This window comes from Neodothiora populina (assembly GCF_041146345.1).
Source record: "Neodothiora populina strain CPC 39397 chromosome Unknown canker_contig_15, whole genome shotgun sequence".
Lineage (NCBI taxonomy): Eukaryota > Fungi > Ascomycota > Dothideomycetes > Dothideales > Dothioraceae > Neodothiora > Neodothiora populina.
In genome coordinates this window covers 443,808-469,954 of record NW_027191413.1, presented here as the reverse complement: position 1 = coordinate 469,954, position 26,147 = coordinate 443,808, and the positions used below count along the sequence as shown (strand labels likewise).

Below are 26,147 nucleotides of genomic sequence, written 5' to 3'. Positions count from 1 at the left end.
CTGGTCATTCCCATCCGAGGTATCAGTAGAGGCAGTACAATCCATCATCTTGCTGCACGCTGCCTTATCAAGGAGCTAGAAGAAGGCAGAGACTCTTTCGAGACTATGTTTGTTGATGGAATGCCTGTTCTCCAGCATCCTCGGGCCGATAGAATGTTTGAAAGGAAGGCTGTTCGTCTTGGCCTCAAATATCAGGTCCCCAATAAATGGTGTTCCATGGTCGCCGTCGAGGAGAGGGAGTCTGCACCCGCAGGAAAGGACAATAATGTTATAAAGGACCGTAATCAGAGATTCACTCTCGAAGTCACGCCCGAACACAATCCCGTGGTGAGAATTGGGCTTACCCCTTCACGTGAACGTACCTCGTTCCCTTTCCGGTCCAGAGCTTCATCCGCCCTCTTCTCGCCAGGAGCCACCATGGCTATGCCTCAAACGAGATCTGCACTCTTCAGTGTTGGTGGGAATACTTTGCAATCACCAGCACGGCAGTTGAGTTTTGGACCGAAGATGTTTGTGGCAAGCTCCAGAGTTCTTCAAGGCGGCAGCGCATTTCCTCCACCTCCTGCCGCTCCTTCTCCCGCGGTATTTTGTTCACCACCGCCTCCTCCTTCAACCAAGACTGTGGACACGATTGCCCGACAATCAGGTCCACCAGGCCCACCTGTACTAAACACGGCTAAACCACTGGAACTGTTACACTACCTCATATCCATTCAGTCATTCGCCGGAAGCTGGATCTGGGACTCTACTGTTGTAGAGACTACGCTCGGCTTACCTGCATCTGCACTGCCTGAGGGACTCATTGCATCTAGCACTAACGCGCAAAGAAGTGAGGACTGGAAAATGGAGGAAGATATTGGCATGACGGTACTAGTGCTTCGTTTCCTGAGAAAGAATACAGAAATGCGAGATTTGGAGGGCGTATGGGAGCTGATCGCTGTCAAAGCGGAGAGCTGGCTCGACAGCGTGATTGACACTGAGCGGAGGAAAGAGCTTGATGAAGTTACGGAAGGGTTGTTCTAAGCATGACTTTCTGCTTAAGGCGGTATGGGTGGCTGTCTGCAATTCAGAAATGTAGGACTGAGGGTAGAAGAGGACGCAAAAACATCATTCATGATTTACGACATCAATTAAGTACTTTAGGATAGCAAGCATGTAATACTACTATACCTGTCAAATTGCTGGTAGTGGGCGAGTGGAGGCGAGACTCCTGAGGAAAGGCGTACCAAAGTGTGATCACAAATGGAAAGAATTCAATATACGATTTTGTGGACTTTCGCGATAAGATCAATAATTAGTTCACTTATACGAGCAACACCACTACCAGATGAGAAATCAAAAATAGAAACAAAATAAGAAACAAAAAATGTATCGTTGGCTGAATGCGGGAATCTAACCCGCTGACCTAGGCAACCACTAATTTGTGACAATTGTAGAAGCACCCAACGTGGGGCTCGAACCCACAGCCTTCAGATTAGAAGTCTGACGCGCTACCATTGCGCCAGCCGGGCAGGCTATTCGATGGAGGAGTCCGCGGCTGAGGCACTCTATGACTCTTGCGTTTTGTGCCAGGTCCGTCGCTGTATTTTGGCTGACTATTTGAGGCTCAGATGACAGCTGGCTCCTCCCTCCTCCTTGCTCCTCGGGCGTGTGGTCTTGTCTCTTGCTTGCTATACTGAGCGTTGTGATTGAGCGCTGCTCGCTTCGACGCAGCGGCAATGTTGTACATGAAAGCCGTATTTTCAAATCAAGTCGCGCTGTCCTGGATACAAAAATATAAAAGTAAATCAAGGATTATTCAAGTGGTTGTAGCGACACTGTGCCCGAGTTCGAGTACAGGAGAGGCAAAAGCAGAGGGTGAGTGAGAGAGGGGAGGATGTGGGGCGGCAGCAAAAACAAAACGTTAAGCTCTCTGTCGGGGAATCGAACCCCGGTCTCCCGCGCTTGTAAACAGTAAGCTGTATGACAAGCGGAAATCATGACCACTAGACCAACAAAGATAACGAGCTTTGATGAGAAAATCAATACTAGATCTGAATATATAGTTTTCCATCTCCTTCCATCATGGAAGCGTATCAGTGCCTTAAGGACACACTTATCAGTATCCTATTCCAGGTGTCGAGGGTGAAATACCTGAAGGATGGAGAAATATCGATCTAGTCAGTGGCAGCAATGATCATCAGTCATGCTTTGACCATACAGTTGTCTCTTGTGGTACACCAACGCTGGTCCATTCTCGAGGATCAGTCCAGTACAATATCAGAACAAAAACACTTGCAACCTCGAGTCCTCACGTCCAACCACAGTACAAGATAGATGAGCAACGCAGAAAGTGATATGCAAGAGACAAAAAGAGCGGGGACTTCTCGGAATCGAACCAAGGACCTCTTGCATGTGTGATTTAGAAACCCAAAGCAAGAATCATACCACTAGACCAAAATCCCGAGGGAGGCATATGACATCTAGAATGGCCATCACGTGATGCAGCTATCTTTAGAAGCACAACTCATATAGCTGCAAATATACCTATCACGAACGCTGTGCTTATTCCAGAGGGCAACCCTGTCTACATACCGGCAGGAATGCGATCACTCCTGGAGGATAGTAGACTCGCTATGTTTACAGGGTGAATCAGTACTCTACTTCATCTTCAGGAGAGATCTTCTTCCTTTATCTTAGTGTCCGCGATATTGTGCTTATATTATACTCAGACCTTGTGTTGACCAGTTCCTGTGCGGACCGATGTTAGCATCGCACGATCTCAGAAAGGGGATGACGGCCATCACCCGATTCTACGTTCCAAGACATTTAGGGATAGAGTATTGCAGCTATAGACAGTGGCTATGCCAGACAACTCACTCGTCTCTGCTGCTCTTTTGTTCACAATCAACATGTCACAGCAAGTCAATCATTCACTGGTAGGTATGCATTTGTTGTGTGCAACACCACAAGTCTATCAAGGAATGCGACACGGACTAAGGATGGATCAGCAGCGGGGCAATACCGACGTCGCGGATTGATATGTGCAAAGACTCGGGATCGCAGAGCAACGTGAGATGTCAACGGGTGAGGCGCCGCCAGCATTCGCATAAGTGCGTGGCCATTGCTTTCAGCGTAAACATGGGATGCTCGGGCTTCACTGGACTATTCTCATCGCGAACCGCCAGCAGAGACGACGTAATGCCTTGGACAATAAAGTTAAACGGCAGCAGGTGCACAGGTGCCATGAGCGAGGACGTGGCCATGAATAGAAACACCGAAAAGACGCTCGAGGCAACATCTGGGCCGTCCACGCACTGCAAGGTTGTGGTACTACCACTATGCGATGAGATGAAATTCGCTTTGATGCTCGGTACCTGGCTGGTCGTTCAGGGATACAGTGTTCGCTGCTGTGGAAGAGCTAGTGAAAGCAGGAGAGGTACCAAACCCATCGAGCATACTTTCGGCAGGGCGCAAGAGGTAAGGTACAAATAATATACAATACAGAGAGAGAGAGCGTCAGGAAAACAAGCGTTTCACAGTGACGCATAGCCGTTCGCGAAGCTGGTGGAGATTCAGATCGCCGAACGGGGGGAGTGAGTTTTGTCTTCTGTCGGACCCTTGTGAAGTTGCCCTGGGCTGTCGTCTTGACACAAGCCTCAAATTACGGTTAGAGGTTTAGATGATGGGGAAGGAGTCTTAGTTCTTGGTCTTAGTCTCAGTGCAGCATAGCACATTGTTGCGTTGCGTCGTGTTGCGTTGCCTGCCAAGTGTTGTATACACCATTCTATTGTAGTCTTCTGTACGGATACAGTGAATATTCTCCAAGAGTCCCATACCTTTGGTCACAGCGACCTTGTCTTTCCCACCTTATCCTGGAATATTCCTATGACGAGAGCGTGAGAGCCACATCTTATTGCTTCCTCTACCTCGTCTTGGTCTTGCGTCTTGCCTGCTCTGCCAAACAGCCCCACAAGCCTGCCTGTCTGGTATACGCCGCTCATTTTCCACATTTCGCAACACAACAAGGTGTTTGCACGTCATCTGTACAACCCGGCACTTATAGCTCGTCTCGTGGGCGCCTGCATCAGCCACGAGCGCTTCTGACCACTTGCATTTCACTCTCTTGTGGATTCAACGTCCTACTGTCGACCTCCTGCAACTGTCCCTCATTTGAAACTTGCACACTCGCACACAAAACCACATTTTGCCAACCACATCGAGAACATGTCCAGCTTTGCTGCAGCGTTCTGGTCTTCGGATCAGAGCTATGCCGGAGGTAAACACTTGAACCAGACAGGAAAACATCATCAAGACAAAGATGCTGACTACGATCTAGGTCTCGGGGTACTGTTTGGAAAACTCCAACAGGGTGTGCAGGAGAACCAGCAGATCCTCCTGATAGCACGCATGCGGGCCGAGGCAGAAGATGTGTACGGACAGAAGCTGGGAGAGATTGAAGTTGCGACACTCAAGGTCGATGGAGGATTCGCAAGAGATGACGGCGCAAGTCTGAAGAAGGTGTGTTGATCGCGCTGCACTACCTTGACTATCACACTGACAAGTGACACCCATCCAGGCCTACGATGGCGTGAGAGTCGAGATGATTGAGGCGGCCAAGAACCACCGGAAAATCGCATCCAACATCCGCGAACTCGTCGTGAATCCCTTTGGACGATGGTGCGAGGCTCACGCCCTCCGGGTCCAGAACTCGCACGATGATCTCCAGGCCCGAATCAAGGTGCACGACAAACAAGCCGACACGGTGCGCACTTATCGCAGCCAATACTACAACAAATGCCGCCGCGTCGAGGACCTCGACGAGGAAGAGAAGCTGGCCTTCCAAGATCCCCAGAGCGAGGCTGCCTCGAGCCCCAGATCGAATTCCACCATCCCCACAGTGAAGCTCTCGGAGCCCGACGACGAGGAAGAGCCGGAGCCGATTGACATTGGAGACGAGACATACATGCCCGAGCAAGTCAAGAAGATCCTGACTCACATGCTGGAGAACATCAAGATCGGGGACGCCAAAGTCCCCATCCTGGGCACATACCAGAATGTCTCCTCGGGCGCCGACATCACCGAATACATCCAGAAACACATGAACGGAACCAGCATCAGCTATGCCGAACGAATCGGCCAGGACTTGGTCGACAAGGGCTTCTTGAGACTGATTGGAAATGTGGGAAGCACATTTGCCAACAGCAGCCGCATGAACTACCAATGGCGACCAAAGGTCTTTCAAATCACTGGTTTCCCCGAGAAGAGGACGCCTACCAGTGCTGCGACCGGCCCGCTTGGCAGATCCAACACCATCTCTTCTCTGACATCCATTCCCGACTCCCCCAAAATCAGCGCTGTGGGAGACATCCTTGCCGGCTGGAATCCTTTGAACAATGCCCACCCGAACGAGACGCCAGCCGGAAAGCTGAGACGAGAAGCGAGCGAGGCAGACGAGCGATACAAGGCTGCCGTGCGTAAGCTTGATGCTCTTCGCTGTAATCTGGAAGAGGCCATGGTGGACCATCTGAAATTCATGGAGCGATGCGAGCTCGACAGGCTAAAGGCCATCAAGAGCGTCATTCTTGACTTTTCCGGTGCTGTCAGCAACGTCATTCCGAGCCTGCAGAGCACCGTCGACAACATGATGCTTTTCCAGGAGACCGTGCAGCCTCTGGGCGATTTACGCTATCTCTTGGAGAACTATCGCACTGGGCCGTTTGTGCCGAAAGTCACCATCTACGAGAACTACTACAACAATGTTGATGGTATGATAATTGCATCTGATTGGCACAGGACTCTCTGAGCTGACGAGACAACAGAACAAACATTTGGCGTTGACATTGAGGCGCGCGCACGTTCGGATCGAAAGCGGGTGCCGCTAGTTGTGACAACACTGTTGACTTTCCTGGATAATCGTCAGTATCTCGACAACTGCTCTTTGCCATTGCCCCTATGCTGACCGTGGTAGACTACCCCGACTTGGAAGGCGATGAAGCGCGTCGACAGATATGGCTCGTCGATGTGCCCCTCGCAGCGACTCACCACCTTCGCAATACCATCAATACCGGCAAAGCTATTCCTCACGATCTCCTGGAAAACTATGACATTCCCATTGTCGCGAGTGTGCTCAAACTGTACCTCCTCGAGCTTCCAGACTCTCTTGTGTCCTCGCACGTCTACGAGATTGTCAAGACCATCTACACGACCACTGCACCGAACACCTCTGAAAGCGCACGCATAACAGTCATCCAGAGCACACTTGGACAGCTCCGACTTGCTAACATTGCCACTCTCGATGCCATCATGACCCACTTCACCCGCCTGATTGAGCTCACTTCGGCAGAGGAGTCGTACGTCGCCCAGCTCGCTTCCGCCTTGGCTCCGTGTGTCCTCAGGCCGAAGCAAGAAAACTCGCTCTCAATGGCCGAAAAGTTCAACGTGCGTCTCGTCCGAGATCTTTTTGCACATAAGAATGCCATTTTTGGGGAGCTTAAGCGGCAATCCTCGCTGACGCACACCAACTCTGGCGCCCAGAGACCCCGTGCAATCAGTACAGACGAGAGTCGCCGTCGCGAACATTTTGAGGAGCGCCAACGCGCCATCATTGCAGCCGCAGAAGGGCGAGGTCGCGCAGCAAGCCCTATGAGAAACTCATCCGGCACTGAGGCATCTGTAGCCTCACCCACAGCTCACCGTCGGGACCGCAGTGCCAGCGCTCAGACACGCTTCCCCGTCGCCGCACCAGGCGCAGCCACGAGCAACCGAACAAACAGGGGCAGTCTCGAGGTCCCCGCTTCTCCCCAGAGGGCACCCGCCGGCCCACAAAGTCCACCCAAGACCAACGGCACGCCACTAGCGATGCAGCTCGAACAGGACGACACACCCAAGACGCGACCACGCAGCGACACCAACGGCACGACCATCGTGACCCCAGGCGCCAGCGAGAACGAAACTCCCGACTACATGGCTCACGCATCAAGCGCCGACGGCGACTCGGAAGCAGGGTCAGCGCACGTCGAACTCGACAAGCGCAACTCGCTCGGCCGCTCCGCAGCAGCACGACCGTTCCGCAAGGCCCCCACGGGAGGCCTCCAGCGCCAAAGCCTGATCGCCAAGCGCGACTCTCTCACCAAGAGAGACAGCGTCGGCAGCGTCGGCACAGCTTCATCGATGCCCAACTCCGCAGGCGGAGTCATGGGCCCGACCAGCGAGGTGGTGGTGGCGAGCCCCGTGGACGTGAACGAGAAGCCCGAGCAGGAAGCCGTCAAGGAAGCAGGCGGCGAAGAAGAAGACGAAGCCGAAGAACCCGTGCGCGGGGTCGAATTGGTCGATAAACCAATGGACCTCGATTGACGGTGGGCACAGTCAAAGAGAAGCATGAGCGACGTCAGCCTGTTTGATTGAAACGAAAAAAAAGAAAGAGCGTCTCAACTGCACACCTCACGAACATGATTGGCACGGTTTTTTTTGGGGGGTTTCGAGCAAGTTATACATGTATGTCTTACATATATACATGAAAGCGATTCTCTTCCTCCTCTCTCTTGAGATACGTTTCTTCGTCTCTGACGTTCTTGCTCCTTGGCTTGGTTCTATTTGCGGCAGAGAGGGGGCGGGAGAATTGTTGTTTTTGGCTTCTTCCCGCGATTCTGCGATGCGAATGCAAATGCGACTGAGATTTAGCTAGCTTCTTCTTCTTCTTCTTTGACTAGGTGTACCCGACAGATTTATCATAAGAACCAGGGGTGGTGGGAAAACGCACAGAGCGCGACAACGGGTTTAAATGGGACTTCACACGTGGACTGAATCCGGCGGCGGGCTTTTGTGTTGTTCTGCTTTGTGGCAGAGAATAGATACCTATCCATCTACATTACTTAGACATGTCTTACTCATGCCATATCGTCATCGTCGTCGTCGTCGTTCATCATCATATATGTTCAAGGCAGTAAAAAAGAAAACCCGCCCAATACGTCGTTTACTTCACATTCCATCGCCATCGTCCACAACTCTAAGACGCAGAATCCACCACATCGTCCTCGCCACCAATGACTCCGATTCCCCAATGTAAGCGCGCCGCGGGATTAGACCGCACGAAGCGCCTGTCGTTCTGGCTGTCTTCGTGCTCGGCGGCGATGACGTGGCTCTGAGCGGTCTTGTCCGCACCACCACCGCCGACGTTGGAAGAAGTCGAAGGCGCATACACCCTGCTGTCATAGTGTACTCTGCTCTCGACGAAACTAGCCGGATGGACGCGTTCGTGCGGAGGGCCTCGTCCAGCCGCGGCGGCTTTTATCCATGCTGTTTGGCACCCTTCGGCGATGATGCCCGCCGTGGCCCAGCCGGCGCGTCGGTCGACGCTGTATAAGCGGTCTATGAGCCAGAGGCGTTGGTTCGGGGCTTGGAACTGGATGCCGGCGAAGAATAAAGGGACGGATAGCTCGCAGAGGGAACTGGCGAGGTAGGGTTGCAGGAGTTGGTCTGGTGGGGGCATGGGGATGCCGGCGGCGATGCGACCGACTGTCATTGCAATGTCCTTGGTTTGCATGGCGGCCACGCCAGCGGCCATGTGGGCTGCTGGTGGCATGTGGGGATGAGATCTGTGGAGCACGATCAGAGATAGATTGTACAATGCCCATAAGCAGCCGATCTCCCACGACTGATAGACGAGTGCTGGACCGAAAGGGGTCGGGCAGGAGAATTCTGAGGATAGTGGCTGGAAGGCGGGCCCGAGGTGTGATGCGAAAAACTCCACGGCAGCCTTGATCTGTCCCCACTCGGTTACAGCTTCAGTAGTGACTGCCGTAAGATCAATGGTGTCGCTTGCAGGACTTGCTGCATGAGTCTGCTCTTCGTCGTTCGAATCCTGCCTCGGCTTGTATGGACTCGGCATGCCGCCATGATGTGCGGGCGGTGGTGCCATGCCGAAGAACGGCATGACCGGAGGTTTGGGTGGTGATTGTTTCCCAGGCATTTCGGAGTTGACAGGACGTGCTGTAGAGCCAGGGTTCTGGGTCGACGACGACGACGTGCTAGCTGATCGCTCAGTCTGTGGATCAGGAGGCGGCCGCCATGCTCCACCGTTTGCTCTCATCACTCTGAGCTTTCGCTTCCTGTCTCGCGAGGTAAAGTCCGCGATTCGAGCAAGTAGTAGCATAAGGTGGTCAAATGATCCATGCACTGCATCAGGGTCACCCAACACAGCTCTTGGCGGACAGTCGGTCCAGTGGATGAACTCCAGACTGGAGTCAAAAATGTCAGTAAATACATGCCACCAGCCGCTGATTCATACTTACAGGAGAGGATTTCCGCTGATGATGCTCTGATAGACGTCCTGCTTGCAATACCACCAATAAAGCTCCCTGAGATTATCGTAATCAAGAAGATCCAATTTTTCGCCGCGTTTCGTGTTTGATCCATCAGAATCGCTCAGTACTCGACCTCGTTCATCAAGGCCTGAACGCTGACCAGCGAAAAAATCAGTCACGGCCTGAGCCACATTAGGTATCTGGTCTAGAATACTGTCTTGCACATTATCAGCCGTCGGTACGTGTGAATGTCCCAGTGCAGCATGTGCTTTTTGTTCATCTCGTCTTGCTTTCTCGAGTTTCATGTGCCTGTATTTCCGCGTCATTTCGGCAAAGTCGAGCTCAATGACAAGTTGCTTTGCGCCTGCGAGGTGAGTGTTCCAATTCGTATGGTTCGCAGCCACTATCTCGTAATAGCCTAGCAGCAGAGTTGCTGCCAAGGTTGCGACAGAGTGCCTCTGTTCCTGAGAACGCACACTGCGGTGGATCCGTTTCAACGCGTAGCCGTAGTGTTTCATAGACGAGGTTTCGCAAGCGCACTGTAATTTGGCAATGTGAAGACTCGATATGGCCAGCATTGCCTGCAAAAGGCCTTGGTGTTGCAGTGCCATTACTGGCATAACGTAGGTCCATAACCTTCGATTATTGGTGACTGAAAAGTCATCTTGAGGCAGTGACATTGAGTGTCTAGCCCCTCGGACGAACGTAGTGAGTAATGGGCCGGTGGCAGTAATGAAATGGGCAAAGACTCTCGCAGTGGCGGGGTTCTTCAGGGGATTTGCAGCCCACTCTGGACGATATTTGTTCAGAATTCCATCGTAAATGAACGTAACAAAGCTGTTCACACTTGAAACAGAGGCTGAAACCCCAGTCATGTCGAACATGGCTTTCAACAAGCTATTCTTCTTCGCTTCAAGTATTTTCACGCCAACCTCGAGCTCCATGTCATCCTGCTCGTCGATGTCGTAGTAGTCATCGTCTTGTGCTTCAATTGCCGCTTCTTGAAGTATTCCAGCTGGACTCAAGCTCTGGTAATATTCTTCATTGGCACTTCGCTGCTCCTTTGGTTCATATGGCCGAGGCACGAACGTACCTTTATCGTCAGAACGCGCTGGAGTGATTGAAGCGGTCACACCAGGCACAGTTTCGGTCTTTACGTCGTGATGTTGCTGTTGTTGTGGCTGAGGAGGTTGCTGCTGCCGTAGAGGTGGCATCCATTGCAGTTGTGGGTGCTGCTGCTGGTGTTGGTGTTGTTGCTGTGGTTGCTGATACAGATGTGGATATGAAGCACTATTATCGAGCACTTGATGATCCGGTCTCTGAAAGTAAACCGGACCCGGCCAATCATGTTCAACAGTAGTAGTCAACTGCGTCTGTGATATCGTGACGCGACTCGGTCCGACATGCCAAGGGGGTCCCATTGCTCCTCCAGCATGAGCAACATGAGTGTTCCAGCTGTCGACTGTCTGATGTGGCAAGACAGCAGATGGCCACTGCTGTGTTTGCTGTGGTCCTTGGAAATGATCGTAGGGCCCATTTTGGTTTTCCCCTCCCCTGAAAGGTAATTGTACATTCTCTGGCGGTTGCGAAAGATGCGATACGGGTGGTTGCCCATATCTAAACGGTGCATGAGGATATGGCTGCGAAGGAGGGGCTGCAATACCCATACTCTCATGTCCTTGCACTGGAGGGCCCGAGTTCCACTGATATGGCTGAGCATAGTGCTGTGACGGAGGAAAAGGGTGTGCCGGTTGTGGTATACCAACAGGAGCGCCTACAAACTGAAAAGGAGCACCAGCAGGATGAACAGTGTGAGGAGGAGCCATAGGTACAGAAATGCGAGGCCTAAGCTCTGGTTGTCCATAAGATACTGACGGTCTCTGGGGAGCGTCAATGGTGGGGCCTGGCAGCATGCTTGTATGAAATGTTATCGTCGCTGCTCCATATGGTCCAAGATACTGGAAATCGATCGGCTTGAAAACCACTCGCTGGTCATAGCCTTCGCACTGTCGCCGAGACTTGTAGCAGTTTTTGCATATAGGCTTACCCTCATCGCATTTAATACGGCGTTTGCGGCAGGTCAGACATCCGGTCTTCGTTCGCTTTCTGGCCAACCTCGTCCTGGCGGCCTCCTCTGCCGCCTTGCTATCAAATGCGACGAGTGATGGGTACGTCTCATGATCGCCTTCCGCCTTAACAGGGTTCATTATGAGCAAACAGGCCGGTCGGTCTTCTTGGGTTTGAGAATAAAGCCTGGACTGGTGGGCATGTCAACTCTGTTTCATCGTGTGAAATATGCCCTCCAATCGAGATTAATCCATATCCTCAGGCAGCAAGGCGTTTCAGCGCAATAGTCAAAGTCCCGGTATATCCAGATAATGTCAGAACATCCGACTAAAGCAATAAGAACACACGAGTTTCGATATTATTATAATCCTTCCAGAAGAACATTCATGAACGGAGTCCAATGCGCGATGGGTTCATCAGAGTCGAAGGGTCTCACTGGCGACACTAAAGCCATATGGTGTCCAACAGCAGCTTGCCCGGTTGACTCATACAACCACCCGAAGAAATAGCTAGAGATGACAGCAGCACACTGCGAAATAGTCGTGCAAGATGGAAAACCAAAACGAGGTCCAGCTGCGATAGTCCTGACAAGGTATTATAACCAAGAGCCCGGCAGAAAGAAGTACCTTACAGTAGATGCCTGGACGGGACCACTAAAACAACGTCAAGGCCAAAAGTACTGCAGATGGTACCCGAGTATCGGTACCGCGGGTGAACGACAAAGCGCAGAACGAGATACGAGCTGCTGTCACTCGAAAAGTGTCTTTGTACCTTGATTGACTGGATCAAGTTGACTTTGCTTCAAAATGCGACAACGACCACGCTACAGCACATGGATGATGTGATGCAGCTGTGCAGATGCTTGCAAAGCCCGGCTACTTACCTACTTTGGGCTACCACTCTGGGCATACAGCCAGCTTCAGCTTTGCCGCGTGTGTGTGGGTGGAGATGCGGGTGCCAAATTTAGGTCGGTTGCTGTTGTTTTGCGGGTGAGGGCAGGTTATCGTTTAGCTGACTGCTGCATGCATGATCATGCCATCATTAATGTGGCTTTTGTGCATTGACGTTCTGCTGGTTTCACGGTGAGGATCTCAATGCTACCAATCGCTCATCTCGATCCTCACGTTTCAGACGAGCAATTGGCTGGTATGAATGGGTACGGTCAAAGATGAGCGGAGGTCGAGCCGATGTCCCCCTCAGTCAACATCATCTTGGCGCTGGTACGTCGAGTCGCCCTACAGATGTATATTGCAAAACATACCCAATTGCAAGACTCCTACAAGGTTGCTGCCAGGACGATACAGCGCTTCAGCGTCTTTACTCCTTGCTTTTGTGCTTACGCGCTTACGTATGTCATTGGGGTCGTAAGGTCACAGGGATTTAATATTCTCTAGAGAGAGGAAACGAAGGTATGACGGCCACTGTATTGTACCTATGCGTCATTACCGTGACATTCACATGTCAAATTATTCCGGAAGTACAATTGGCAATAAGCATATTTCACAAAGGCAAGCAGAAAGATAAAGGCGATTTTTCGTGAGAGTTGGAAAGGAATTAAAATAAACGTGAGTGACTTTTCCCAAAGCCAGAAATCTATATGCGGTGACCGAGCTCTCTGAAGCGCTCGCCTGTGCTAGGGATTGGCTTCTCGGCCCTAAGAGCCCACAAGAACCAGTCCTCGAGCGGGAGAAAGACATAAAAGACCTTATTGCAAGCAAAGGCGATGAGTACATAAAGTGTGGCCACGGCGGCATCCATAAGGTAATGGTTTGCGGTTGCGACGATCGTGGTGAGGATAAGAGACGGGTATGACAGTCCGACGACGAGATAGAAAATCTTCCAGGGGACCGACTTCTTGGACTCGCCGTGTTCAAGTCGAGTACGCATAATGCCGGAATGGTAGATCATTGTGCAGCCAATGATGAAAGAGTAGCCGAAGTGCATGCTGGGCATGGCTGCAAGACTGTTGACGTACTTGCCGCTCATCCAGACAGACTGAGCATCGTCGTGGCGCACGGTATCCAGGAAGCCATATTCTTTGGGCAGCAGCCTAGGGGGCATGCATGGATAGACGATGAAAGTCATGAAGGCCATGAAGTTGGTAAGAGTCATGGTTCGTCGAGCGGTAGCGAATGTTGCGTGAGAAGGTGCAACATAGTAATACCATGCGATGAATCTGGATGATTGTCACTACATTGCGGTTCTTGACTCCAGACACAGGGAGAAACTTACCCGACAGTTCCGGGAATGTGAATGAGCGCGTAGGCGCGGTTGAGGACGGTGAGCGCATCCTGATGGCCATGCATGAACCATTGCTGAACACTGGTCTCGCGAATTGGGAACAGAAAGCTCAGCCAGCTGAACTCTTCCATCTCAAGCACATTGATTCCGTGAGCCTCCGCCACCTGCCAGATTCCGGTCTTTGCGAACAGGGCTTGCGAGAGGATGGCAGTCAAGCGATAGAAGGCGTAGTTGATGACCCAGTAGAACATCTCGATGAGGAATGGGAAGCGCTGGAGGACGCGGCTGTGGATGTGGTTCTTGAAACGAGAGGTGTTGGGCGTGTTGAAGGTCACTCCTAAGATTCTCCTCGTCTTGGGCAGATACTTGGTCGCCGCCAGGTACTCTTCTTCGTCGTCAATGTTGTCCGGATCGTAGCCCATGAGCTCGTCGGATGAGCGCGCTGAGTCTGGATGCACGTCGAGGGTTGATCGATATGGTCCTGGCGATCCACCGAGGATGCGATAGCCTCGTCTCCGCGTGAAGAACATGGCGCCAAACAGAATCGACACGACCATCTATTGGGGGTTAGCGAGGATTGCGGTCATGAACACTTGTATCTGCATACCACTGGCTCAGCCCAGCCGGGCAATTTCCAAGCTCCCTTGCTGTTCCATTGTGGCTCGTCTACGGGGCTTGTGAGATTTCTTGCCACGATGTCCATGGTTTCCGGTCACCTCCAGGGACTCTGGATGGATTGTTGATCGAGTCTTGGGACAATTTTTGGCTAATGCGAAACAGGGTGTTTCGAGAAGTTCGTTGTGTTGTAGTGTACGGAAATGCTCGAAGGCTGTGCGTGAAAAGTACAACTTAGACTTTCAGGCGACGGTTATTATTGTAGGTTGTTATGGGATTCGTTTGTTCGTGAGCTGATCTTGTGTGGAGTGTCAAATGTGGAGAAAAAGGATTCGCGAAAAGGGACGGAAAGAGTGTAGTATTAGACAAGGTCGGATTGTCGCGGAGACGAAAGTAGAAAACAGATGTAAGAAAGTCGCGGAGAGCAGAGTGTACGGGGAGTTTTGGTAAGATAAAAGCACAATGAAAGGAGCAGGTTTCGGAGAAGGTTTGTATGGGATTCAGGATGGCTGATGTGGGAGTTTGTCGGGTTTAGGAATGACGGACGGGCGAATAAACCACCAAGCAGTCGAGTGGCTAAAGGCTAATTTTAAATTCGGCCAAGATTAAATGGGATACGGGAGGAATAATAGGAGCTTGCGGTGAATGATCAACTCGCAACTCTTCCTACTTTCGAGGTTTATCCCCACAATGATTCGACCACCAGAACGTTCGGTGTTATGAGGCTGCACGGCTAGCTTCACCCGTCGCGATAGCGAAGATCTGTCGCTCCCTTATATGGGCAAGACTTCACTGATTGCATCTTGTTTTGATCTCGTGGATGGATAAAGCTTGGTCCTTTTGATCCTCTGAGCTTGATCGGACTGACCATCTCTGGAGAGGCCAAGGAGGCTGCGTAATCCAACCTGACCAATTCGAGTCTCTGCCATGGGTTCGGTAGTGCTTCTCCCCTCCAATTCAATTCACACCCACAGGCAAGAGTGATTGCGCGGCGACCTTAGCTCTGTAGAAAGAAGCACTACTCGAATAGCGTTTGCTCGTGCTGCAGGGCGCGTGCGAGTGAAACGCCCCCGCAACTCCCAAGACGTATTCGTATGCTTTATGCCTTGAACGGTGTGGCTGAGACGCTGCGCTGTAGGAACCTAACTCGTGCCGTAGAGACATGCTTTTACCGCCGAGCACATGACAAGTTACTTTTAAGAGGAAGGCAGGCATCTTTTTTCGATTGATACAGTAGCGATTTGAGGAGTTTGTTGTAGTAGTACCGTCGCAGGACGCCTTGATGGGGCAGAAAACTATGGGGTCGGTCTCCCCAGCGAACTAAAGTGGCCAATTACCGAAAGTGCCTACCTTACCTTGTATCCTATGTGCGTCGCGTGCCCCAAGTACACCAGTCTGTCGAGTCGGAACAGCAATGCCGATGGCTCGTAATGCTGACCCACTATTATATTCTGCCCTTACTGCTCGTGTTTGTCCAGTGGCAGGGCTCATCATACCTAAGAACTCGGCATATCTTTCTTTCCCATGCATACTGCTACTACGGTAGGTGATGTATCACTAGTTAGTCGCAAGGACAGGTCAAGATGTTGTACAGTGATCCATATCTCTGCATATGCCTTTTTCCTTCGTCTTGAACTCGTCCTCTTGCATTTCTGAACAATCCACTGCCACTTTAATATCCCGATTGACTAGCTCTGGGTCTCTTCCTCGAATTACCACCTACCGAGCTCTCGCCAGCCCTGACACTTCTCTTCTCCTGCGCGTCCAGCACAAGACTCAGCACGTCAAAGCCGAATTGCGGGAACTCGAGACACATGGTCCTGAATTCTCTCTCCGCTTCGTGTCTCAACACATGCGACCGCGTGGCCCAGAAGGCGGCGACGGGCTTCCTGATGCTCTCGTCCGTGGGTTGCGTGTTGGCGTATACGTATCTGGCGTAGGCGATCTCGCCGCACGCGGTCGAGGCTGTGAGATGGATCTTCTTGTGGGCGAGGGAGGCGAGTTGTGGGAGACCGAAGCGCTGGGCCAGAGTGTAGACCCGGGCATGGCGGAGTAAGGCGAGGCCTGAGTCGTCGGGCGAGGGCACGGTAGGGTCGTCTTCGAGGGTTTGCGTCGAGGCCAGGATGGTGGGGAAGTAGTCGCCCTTGTAGATGTACTCGAGGAACGAGGCTGTCGCTACCAGGTCTTCGGATTCGAGATTGATAGAGCGCGGAGCCTTTTCGCTGCCGCGTCAGCTCTCTCCTCTTCCTTTTCATAGAGTGATGTGATATACATTTGCGTCGTCGCGGAGCTCTGCAGCCTTCGCACTGAAGTAGGGTGATTGGACCAGTAGACCTTGATGCGCATATAATGTCGTAGCTTCATCCCCACTACCAACAGCCAGCGCTACTATCGGAGACTTGAGGTAGCTACGCGCTCGTCAGTTCTGATCAGGTTAGGCTTATTCAAGGAAGGATTGGAAATGTGAGAAAAAGGTGGAGGCATACTCTAGGAATGTGACCCGTTCAGGGACATCCGGTTCAAAGCCCTCCAGTCCCGTCTCTCCCTCTTCTCCGCTGGCCCCATTGCCGTTCCCTTGCGCTTGGGCATCTGCGTCTGGGTTCGCGTCAAGTCCACTGCTTCGCACTTCTTCAGATCCTCCCATCTCGACATCTACGCGCGCCGGTGTGCTCTCTACACTCGGATCTATGATGACTGAGGGTTGCGCCATTGGGATGTTGTACTTTACTTCTTGTCGCGCTGACAGTAGAGCCGGGATTGATGTAGTAGTAAAGATCAAGGGCGGGAAGACGCGTAGCTCAGACTCGAGTGACGCGAACTAGACACGGTTGAATCTCGAGGTCCTGTACGAGGGGATTGGTGTATTCGAGACGTCCACGTGACCATCGATGGACCAAGAGTAGCTTCGAAGACATGTCATTGATAAACTCCCCGACGTTTCAAAGTAGGTAAGGTAGAGTTGAAGGCGAGTGACATGTACCTTACCTAGGTAACTAAATGTTGATATGCCGGAGCTTTGACACGAGGTTCGTCCTTCTTTCGTTGTTGCCAAGGAGCTTGTCCCTTGCGTTAGTCGCGCATTGAACGTCTAGGACCCGGCGGCGTACTGCAGGGCGACCCTGTACATGCAATGTCTGGTCGTAATTTGTACAATAAAGCCAGCATCTACCTTGCCATGGCAAGACCACGCGGTCTGCATATAGTTCTTTTTGTAGTTTCTTCTTCTTATGGAAGAGAGCGGTCTTAGTTTTCGTGCTTGTTCTACCTCAGGTGGGGTGAAAAAAGGGGCTAGCTGGCTGATCCGGCACTACTTTCTATAAACACCGTGCTCGGCTACCCAGAGAATCTGAATCTCGTGGCCTCGAGTCTACCCAAGCCCTCCCTAGGCGCGACATTCCTCCTCCGGTAGCTGTTGGTAAAGTCCTGTAACAGACTCCTGATCTTGCGCACCTCTCCAGTCTCAATCCTCTGCCCGATGTTGCGCAGCAGACGCTCCTGTTCCTGTGGTGAGATGCTACCCTGAGGCAACATGGCCACTGTCGTCGCAGTCCACTGCGCCGTGGCTTGCGGCATGTGCTCGAACAGGGCCAAGAGCACTCCAGAGGCATCTGGGAAACAATCGGCCGGGAAAGTGTACATCATGCCTGTCAGAAGACGCTGAACCATCTGCTCGCCTTGTTGTTGCAGGAGGGCCTTGACTGCGTTTTGCTGGGCTGCCATCTCCGCAGGACCAGGGACAGCCTGTTCCGAGAAGGGTCGGGGAGCGTTATCGCCACTGTATGAGAGGAAGTCGCGGAGGAAGTGAAGTGTGGCGAGTAGAGGCTCTTCCTTCAGCAACGTGAGCGATGTCGTGGCTGCTGAAAGGATTGTAGGGGTCAACTCCGAGGCGATGAACGACGGTGAGTGATACAGGAGGACATCAATGCATAAACGGAAGAAATCCTCAATTACTACAGCCAAATGTCAGTATAATTTCATTAAAGTAGGTCAACGAAAACAAGCCATACCGTCGGGAAGCTGCTCAGGAGGCAGGTCATTGAGCGCTCGTAGGAAAGTGGTTGCCTGTTGAGTGTAGAAGCTGAACACGGCATTGATCGTAGCTTGATCCACATCCGTCGCGTCGGGAGTGAATTCACGAACAATCGAGTCGGTCGCCCACAAGAAGCAGCCTTGTCTGGAGGCACCAAAGCCGGATGCCAGCTTCTCAGCCAGACTCGGCAGTAAAGGCGCGATTTGGGTGCGGTAAGAAAGAACCATGTACCGCCAGCAGCGGCAGACTCGCTCGAGGATTGGTACGAAATTGGCAAAGTTGTCTGCGATGGCGGCGAGGATGGGGAAGATCTCTTGGCAATACTGCACTGCTGGGTTTGGTTGAGAGGGTGGTACTTCTGGTTGTATCCATTGGATGAAGATGGTGACCAGCTGAAGATGATCTGCAATTGCGAGCTTGCTTGGCTCGTCTCGAGCAGTGTTGGCCATCTCCATTAGTCGCTTGACGACAGGGTCGCAACACATCTTGAAGGCTGCGAAGATGTTCTCAGGGGGTTGTTTGGCGATCACAGAAGCGATTCCCTCGGTGATCTCCTCTTGACTCGACGGCGGTAGCTTGTTGATGACACTTTCGTAGAAATTCTGTAGCTGTCCAGCGTAATCCTTGAGCAAATAGGCACAGTCGTTGCAGAAGAATCGGAATGAAAGTGCGGCGGCAGTAACGACCTCCTTCGAAGGGTGGTTGAAAGCTTCCATGATGAAGTTGAGCTGATCCTGAAGCGTCTCTGGGTGTTCGGCGGTCCATTCAGTGTAACGCCCCAAGGCCATGACAGCCTGGAAGCGAACCTTCTCGTGGTCGGGAATCTGCACAATGAGAGGGATGAGTCTGGGGAGCATGATGTTCTCGTCCGGCGGGACCATGCGACCCATCGCGCGCATGCTGAACAGGGGAGCCTCGAGCGCCTGCCACTCGGGCACTTTGCCGTTGCTGGCCTGAGCACCGTATGTGTTGACCCACTGCTCGATGAGGAGATATGACTTTTGCAAGCACTCCGTCACGCCAATGACCTCGCAACAGTCCTTCAACACATCGCCCATCTGATGCCTGAACTCCCGGAAGCGATCCTCGGCCTCTCTGTCGCCATCAAACAAGTCGGCAGAGTCGTTCTCCGGTCTTGGGAATTGGAGGTGCCCGACCATGATGTCGACCAACTTGGAGTACAAATCGGCAAATTGGGCACGGGCGGCCATGTAACGCTCGAGGGTGATGTACTGCTTAAGCTCATACCAGAAGATGAATGTCAGTGAAATGGCCTCCTTTTCCTTGTCTCTTGCTGCGCACTCCAGTACCGCCTCCACCAGACCCCGGAACTCTTCAGGCAGACGCGCGATGAGCACAACCCAAGATTCTCCAGCCTCTGCAAAGATTCTTGTGATGCCCTTGAGTTTATCCGTATCTTCTTCCTCGGCGGCCTGGGCGATCATCGGTCGCGAGGCCATGACGCGAGGATAGACGGCCTTGATGATGTTCATGCACTCGTCCACGTCCCTGGTCTCTCTGAAGATGGCGCAGAGTGTCTCCACGGCAGATTCAAAGGCGTCATCGGAGTGCAGAGCGTTCATGATGATGTCCATGAGGGGTGAGTTGACAATGTCGTTTAGTGGAACCTCTCGTATCCATGAGGTGATGCAGTCCATGAGTTGGTAATTTTTAGAAGCAGCTTCTGCACTGGTTGTCAGTATTCTCTTTTCCCATGCTCTTTCCTTAGAGACTATGCGCATGCATACCTGAAGACTGGGCATACTGGGTGAGGAGTGCGATGACTTGTTGACCGTTCTCCTCAAGCAATTCCAACGTCCTATCTCTGAGCTCGTCCTCCTGTTCAATAACACAAATTAGACAATCTGCCGTGGACCTCTGCGCCTTGACGCGCCACCCAGGTCATGTTTGATGTGGCCGGACATACTGTGAGGTTGATCTTGCGCCCTTCGGTCACTTCTTCGGGGAGGACTCGTAGGAAATCTAAGACACAAGGTAGAGAGTTGGCATCGTTGCCGAGAGTAGAGACTACCATGGGCAGGACATCCTTCCACTCGATCATCTGGATCGCCAGATTTGCCAGACAGACACATAGCTGTGTGCGGATAGGCTTTGCCCCCTTGGCGAATGTTGCCAACAGAGATAGAAGGGTATCTCTCAATTGGGGTAGTGACTCTCTGGGTATTTGGTGGAAATCAAAGACAATCTAGAGCGGTTAGTGCTTGATCTGTCTCTGGCTTGCTTTGCTTGTATATGATACCTTGCCCTTGAGTGTGGTGGCGGCAAAGAGTTGTGCCTGTGTCGTTGCGTCTGACGAGTGCAATATGGCTATTGTGCTCGTCCATGCCTCGGGCTGTCTGGCGGTTAGGCATGTTTACTTTATTGATGTGAGGATATGCACAAATCATACTGATTTTTGGAACTGCTCAAGAAACTCATGTGCGCGACCCTTTTGTTCTCGGTCTACATTAGACTGCATGGTCGCAAGAGCGGCGAGCACAGGCGCAAAGGCCTGCTGGTTGCCATTCGTGGCCATCGTGACTGCTGTTGGATAACGAGCTACAGTATCAGTCCAGGTGGGGGTGTTTTGGGTTTATATGATTTTCTCTGAGTCGTATTTCTTTTCTGATAACCAAGCGCGATACACGCAATGGTCCGTCAGTCAGAGGTGAAGGGCTATTGTTTTGTTGCAAAGCCAAGAGAGAAACAGGAGAATGAGTAGAGACAGGTCTCAGATTGCTATAAAAGACAAATGCAAGCATGGATTACTTACAACAAGTCAGTCCGAATGGATGAACATCCCACATTCTTAGAGTAACCCCAATGGTCTGTGCATCGTCACTGCCCTACACATGAACCAAGTGAAAGTGCAATCGGCGTGTCGGCACTCCGACGCACGCTTCAGCCCTACAGCACCAACGACGGCGGAAAGAGCAGAGGGAAGGACGAGAGCTGGACGAGGTCCTCTACCGCAGTCTAGTGCTAATGTGAATGTGCTATATCGTACCTGCGCAACGCTTTGTTATACAACATCTATCTACCACCACGCCAGGTCAATTCTCACCATACACAGCTCTTTGTCTCTGACATAGTGCATCACCGCCTTTTCCCCACTATCGTCGAATTCCACCTTGCGCGCGCAACACCTGTGTTTGCGCCCACTATAGCATAATCCAAACCACATCCCACCCTTCACACATACACAACAATGGCCGGACGCGGTAGAGGAGGAGGCAAGGTGCTTCTGCCCCCCATCAACTTCATCTTCAAGCTTCTTCAGTCGCGCGCGAAGGTGTCAATATGGCTGTATGAGCAGCTCGGCATCAGGATTGAGGGCACCATCAGAGTGAGTGCCTGTAGAATACAATCTGACATGAAATACTGATTGCCATAGGGCTTCGACGAGTTCATGAACCTCGTCATCGATGATGCATTCGAAGTCAAGCAGCCCACGAAGACCGACCCGGATGAAAGCAGAAGGAGTCTCGGTAAGTGAAATGGCAAATAGAGTGGTTATAAAGGTCGCACCAGGACTGATACACATACGCAGGACAAATTCTTCTCAAAGGCGACAACGTGTCTCTTATCCAGCAATTGAACTGAGTACAAATGCTCGCTGTGTACCATACCTTGATGGCGCGCCCGGGTTCGAGGTGGCGCTTATTGGGAGCTTTGGCGTTCAGGTAGCTTCGAGCAGACACGGGCGGCGCGACATGAAAGAAAGGAAGTACAGGATACGCAACCAACCATGCGACACGAATTGAAATTACGGGACTATCAATCTGGCTTCCGAATCAACACCACCCACGATGGTGGCATCCACTTTCCAATCCCAGGATTCAGTGGGAAGACGATATGGAGAAGGGAGCAACTGCTCAGCCAGAGCGAAGCCGACTACACGGCCTGTTAGCCAATTCCCGGAAAAGCAGGAGTAGAGGAAGTGAGAGAAAATAGAACATACCCAAGAATGGTTTCATCCGCTGCAGACCCTGCGCGTCTTTGCCAGAACAGTACCTCGTGAGAAAGTTGTCGTAGTACCCTTTGCCGTGGCCCAGGCGATTCATCTGCGCATCGAAGGCCATACTCGGCATGACGATAAGATCCAAACCAGCGGCTTCATGTCTGGGCGGCTCACCGTTCGAGAGGCCTTTACCACCGAATGAGTTCAATCTGTCTTGCACGCTTGCCTTTTCTATAGAAGGAATGCCCCATTTGTCGGGTTTCAACGTGGCGCGATCCTCCTTGGAGGTCAAACAGAGCATGTCCATGATGCTCGCAGGTAAGTCTTGCACGTTCTCCTTGGAAGCCTTGTAGATGTAGGGGATGAAGACTCGCTTTCCTTCGGCCAGAGCATGTTTCAAGAGACGTTCGGTATTTATCTCCCCACTGGGCATGGACATGAATATACTGATGGTTTTCGCATTTCTATATTGAGGCAAGGAAAGCAGTAGATCTGTGGCTTTGGCAGCTGTTTGATTTCATGAGAAGCCGTCAGCCTATGGTATCTTACAACTTCTATTGCATACAATTTTCGAATTATGACAACAAAGCGACTTATGACGCATGGACGGACGACGGACATTGACTCTGGACCTCGTGCTCCGGTAGGGCAGATAGGACTCGCCCAATCTGCTTGCGCAATGCTTTCTTGTCTGACAGATGCATCTCGTTCCCGAGATCTAGTTTCGGACGATTGTGTCGAGTCGTCGGCGGCTCAGTAGATCTGTCTGAAGCGAAGGTGGACATGCTGCTGCTGCTGCACCTGGCAAATCTCTCAGACAGAAATGCTGATCTTGTTGCAGTCAAAGGTCGAGAATTGATGCGAGTCGATGGTCTGAACATGCCCTCGAGGGTTATTTGTTTCTCTGATCTATGTAACCTCACGCTCGCCTTCAGCGTCGGCGTATAACTTTCTTTTCTCAAGGTACAGCAGCAGCAAGGGTCTTGTTCATCGGCACAAATTACAGATGGAGGGGGATGCACAAGCGCCAAGTACCGGACACGTACATTTGTCTTGATGCTAATTATATTGGCAGAGGGCGGGAAAACGGCCGAGCGCCTGACGCCGTCGTCTCCCTCCACACAATCAGGGCTGGATCGACACTGCGCCTTTGAACAGTAAGACAGGCAGAGCCTCTTCTTATTCGTTGATGATGAAGAGGGAGAAGAGGGAGGAAGAGAGGGGGCGAACCCAGGGAAAACGTGAAGCCATTACTGCGTTGCCAACCTCTTGTTGCCGTTTGTGAGGTACAGTGTCTGTAAGGTAGGTACTCAGTTGGCACGACGGGGGACCCGCACCGTAATTTGTTGGCTTCCAAGGATTTGTCTGCACAAGCACAAAGGCGACATCCAGCACCGAAGAAGAAGGGGGGATTTTACCTTACGCAACACTATTCGTACTGTGCAAGTTCTTACTGTACCATACTCTACCCTAGGTTACTACCTTACTGTATTGTACTGTGTTTCGGTTCCCGTTCCTTACTTGACTTTACCTTATCCGACAGTCCCTAAAGGTACTTGGCAATCTCTCAGCCTCTCGATCTCGCAATCTCTCGGTGCTGCACATTACTGCACTGTTGAAAGGACTGCACTCTTTCCCACCCTCGTACTTGCCTGGCAAAAGATATCAAGTAGCAATTCTGTTTTCGACTCTGGGAATACATCGCATCGACTTGCCGACACCCCATCGTCTGCTTTCCCGCGCCACTACTAGCCTGTGCTTTTTGTTGTGACAATCGTTGACCAACATACCATTTCCCATCTCCGACACCTTTCCAACAACACAAATAGAGCCGCATAATAAATCCACACACGCAGCCATCGCCTCACGCGACCAGACAACACATTTCATTTCTGTCCTGACAGTAGCCGTGACCCGCGCGCACTTGCAGAGATACACACGACGACTAGACCGCTCGCTGGACGACTTGACGACGACAACGACAACGACCGTCATCCACACGCCTCGGCACGCCTAGGCACCGATACCTGTACAACTCAATATTTTCCACATCTCTCTCACACCCACACACACACAAACATGAGATTACAGTCCACCGTCGCCGTCCTGGCCGGTCTCATGTCAGGAGCCATCGCACAAGTTGCAGACCCAGCAGCTGCCGCAGCCGCCGCGGCCGCATCGAGCGCATCAGCAGCAGCAGCCAGTGCTTCATCGTCCAACGCAGCCGTCGCCGCCGCCGCCTCGTCCAAGAACGCAGCAGCAGCAGCGGCCGCTGCGGGAGGAGCCACTGCAGCAACGACAGCCGCCGCAGCAGGTGCGACAGCAGCGGCAACCGCAGCAGCAGGCGCAGGAACCACTACTGGTGAAGCCGCTGGCGATTCTCAGCTTGTCGGCACCTGGTCCACCAAGAGCAAGATGACCCTGACTGGACCCGTACGTTGTTTCTACTCGCAATGTCTGGCCATTCCTGTACTGACATGAAATCTCAAGGGCTTCTACGATCCCGTCAGCGACACGTTGATCGAGCCGAACAGAACTGGTATCTCTTACTCGTTCACCTCGGATGGCTACTATGAAGAAGCCTACTACCGTGCAATTGCCAATCGTGCGTTTTTCTTCTTGTCTGCTGATTTTGGGACCCACCTTGACTGACCTTGTTGCGCAGCCACAAGCCCCGACTGTCCTTCCGCAATCATGCAGTGGCAACATGGCACATATGTCCACAGTGCCAATGGCTCTCTCGAGCTGACTCCCTTTGCTGTCGACGGCAGACAATTGCTGTCCGACCCATGCACTGCCCAGACTTCGACCTACACCCGTTACAATCAGAGCGAAATATTTGAGGTGTGCTTGTCTTTTCTCCATAATGTTTGTATTTCTCAGCAACTGACTTCTATTACAGCGCTACTCCATCTACACGGATCCTTACCACGGTATCCTTCGTCTCGACATGTACCAATTCGACGGCACTCCCCTGCAGCCCATGTTCCTCGTCTACTCACCTCCGAACATGCTACCGACCATCACTCTGAACCCCACCGAAGCTGTTCCCGGCGCCACGCAGACATCGAATGCCAAAGCTAGGAAGGCCAAGCGTGGTCTCGAGAGAGAGGTTCCCGTCAACTACAAGGGAGCAAACAACATCCTCAAGCAAAGCTCCAAGCTCAACCCCGACACCTGGTGGTGGGCTGGCTTGACCATGACTGGTGTCGGCGGTCTGTTGTACTTTGGACCCAGGAGAATGGGCATGTGAGAACACAAGACAGACAGACCGAACTGCATCATCCATTTTTAATATTCATTCTTTCGGAATTCTGCATATTGGAGTCGAGTTCAGTTTTAGTGAGTGCAGAAGGGAAAGAACAATTATATGAAATATTTCTTGTTCTGGATCACATCACAAAGCACTATATCTGATCAGGGCGTTCTTTTGTTTTGGTATCATCTTTGTTTTTTGGTCTGCTTTGAATACCTGAGCTGTTTATGAACTCTTTTTACTACACTTTGACGGAGGGGGAAGGGGGTAAAACAAACGAGCATGATGGTTTTTGTTTCCGCTGGAGTTTTGTGTTCTATTGTCATCGATCCCACAGTGGATTTACGCTCCTGCGCATCCTGTCTTCCTTAGGCTAGGGAGGCACGTAGAGAGGGCCGGAGAAGGAGAGGAGAGGATTTATACATGCGTTTTACATTACTGTATCGTAGCTTACAAGGCAATGGAATGCTCAAGCCCTGTTCTTTAGTACTGTTCGACTCCCGCTTTTCCTGCTTCTTGTTCAGAGGCGAAAGATGGGAATTACACAGAAGATTATATATGGTCGTGTATGTACTGCACGTGATGACAGCATCGATTTTTCAAAATTGTTGCTCATGATCCGTGCCATTTGTTTTTTTCTCTTCTTCTATATTCTTTCCATGATTCGCATACAAGGTTGTGACTAGAGGCTAT

The 26,147-nt window shown here is 51.7% G+C and overlaps 8 protein-coding genes across 11 annotated transcripts; 3 read left to right on the top strand and 5 right to left on the bottom strand.

The window, feature by feature from the left end:
- Positions 1-4,206: 4,206 nt before the first annotated feature.
- Positions 4,207-7,335, top strand: AAFC00_002514 (uncharacterized protein; the record flags this gene model as incomplete). Its single annotated transcript, XM_069341844.1, has 5 exons — positions 4,207-4,258; positions 4,319-4,500; positions 4,559-5,747; positions 5,802-5,897; positions 5,951-7,335. 5 exons carry the CDS (start codon positions 4,207-4,209, stop codon positions 7,333-7,335), a joined length of 2,904 nt encoding a protein of 967 aa, XP_069198351.1.
- Positions 7,336-7,987: 652 nt separating this feature from the next.
- On the bottom strand, positions 7,988-11,491 carry AAFC00_002513 (uncharacterized protein; the record flags this gene model as incomplete). Of its 2 annotated transcripts, XM_069341842.1 has the most annotated exons (3): positions 7,988-9,218; positions 9,273-10,323; positions 10,378-11,491. In XM_069341842.1, the coding sequence occupies 3 exons, from the start codon at positions 11,489-11,491 to the stop codon at positions 7,988-7,990; spliced, it is 3,396 nt and encodes a 1,131-aa protein (XP_069198349.1). The 2 variants fall into 2 exon arrangements, with proteins under 2 accessions (XP_069198349.1, XP_069198350.1); XM_069341843.1 differs by having other exon boundaries at positions 9,273-11,491.
- A 1,453-nt stretch (positions 11,492-12,944) lies between these two features.
- Positions 12,945-14,295, bottom strand: AAFC00_002512 (uncharacterized protein; the record flags this gene model as incomplete). Its single annotated transcript, XM_069341841.1, has 3 exons — positions 12,945-13,527; positions 13,584-14,149; positions 14,200-14,295. The coding sequence occupies 3 exons, from the start codon at positions 14,293-14,295 to the stop codon at positions 12,945-12,947; spliced, it is 1,245 nt and encodes a 414-aa protein (XP_069198348.1).
- A 1,584-nt stretch (positions 14,296-15,879) lies between these two features.
- On the bottom strand, positions 15,880-16,917 carry AAFC00_002511 (uncharacterized protein; the record flags this gene model as incomplete). 2 transcript variants are annotated; one of them, XM_069341840.1, is made up of 3 exons in its annotated part: positions 15,880-16,422; positions 16,480-16,615; positions 16,694-16,917. In XM_069341840.1, 3 exons carry the CDS (start codon positions 16,915-16,917, stop codon positions 15,880-15,882), a joined length of 903 nt encoding a protein of 300 aa, XP_069198346.1. The 2 variants fall into 2 exon arrangements, with proteins under 2 accessions (XP_069198346.1, XP_069198347.1); XM_069341839.1 differs by having other exon boundaries at positions 16,694-16,851.
- Positions 16,918-17,540: 623 nt separating this feature from the next.
- On the bottom strand, positions 17,541-20,773 carry AAFC00_002510 (uncharacterized protein; the record flags this gene model as incomplete). The annotated part of the gene is made up of 6 exons (XM_069341838.1): positions 17,541-18,157; positions 18,215-19,921; positions 19,986-20,076; positions 20,165-20,443; positions 20,498-20,590; positions 20,648-20,773. The coding sequence occupies 6 exons, from the start codon at positions 20,771-20,773 to the stop codon at positions 17,541-17,543; spliced, it is 2,913 nt and encodes a 970-aa protein (XP_069198345.1).
- A 672-nt stretch (positions 20,774-21,445) lies between these two features.
- On the top strand, positions 21,446-21,840 carry AAFC00_002509 (uncharacterized protein; the record flags this gene model as incomplete). The annotated part of the gene is made up of 3 exons (XM_069341837.1): positions 21,446-21,583; positions 21,632-21,725; positions 21,788-21,840. The coding sequence occupies 3 exons, from the start codon at positions 21,446-21,448 to the stop codon at positions 21,838-21,840; spliced, it is 285 nt and encodes a 94-aa protein (XP_069198344.1).
- A 163-nt stretch (positions 21,841-22,003) lies between these two features.
- AAFC00_002508 (uncharacterized protein) lies at positions 22,004-22,983 on the bottom strand (the record flags this gene model as incomplete). Of its 2 annotated transcripts, none has more annotated exons than XM_069341836.1 (3): positions 22,004-22,131; positions 22,199-22,705; positions 22,818-22,983. In XM_069341836.1, 3 exons carry the CDS (start codon positions 22,981-22,983, stop codon positions 22,004-22,006), a joined length of 801 nt encoding a protein of 266 aa, XP_069198342.1. The 2 variants fall into 2 exon arrangements, with proteins under 2 accessions (XP_069198342.1, XP_069198343.1); XM_069341835.1 differs by having other exon boundaries at positions 22,818-22,902.
- A 1,294-nt stretch (positions 22,984-24,277) lies between these two features.
- AAFC00_002507 (uncharacterized protein) lies at positions 24,278-25,451 on the top strand (the record flags this gene model as incomplete). Its single annotated transcript, XM_069341834.1, has 4 exons — positions 24,278-24,631; positions 24,689-24,803; positions 24,864-25,042; positions 25,101-25,451. 4 exons carry the CDS (start codon positions 24,278-24,280, stop codon positions 25,449-25,451), a joined length of 999 nt encoding a protein of 332 aa, XP_069198341.1.
- Between the last annotated feature and the right edge of the window lie 696 nt (positions 25,452-26,147).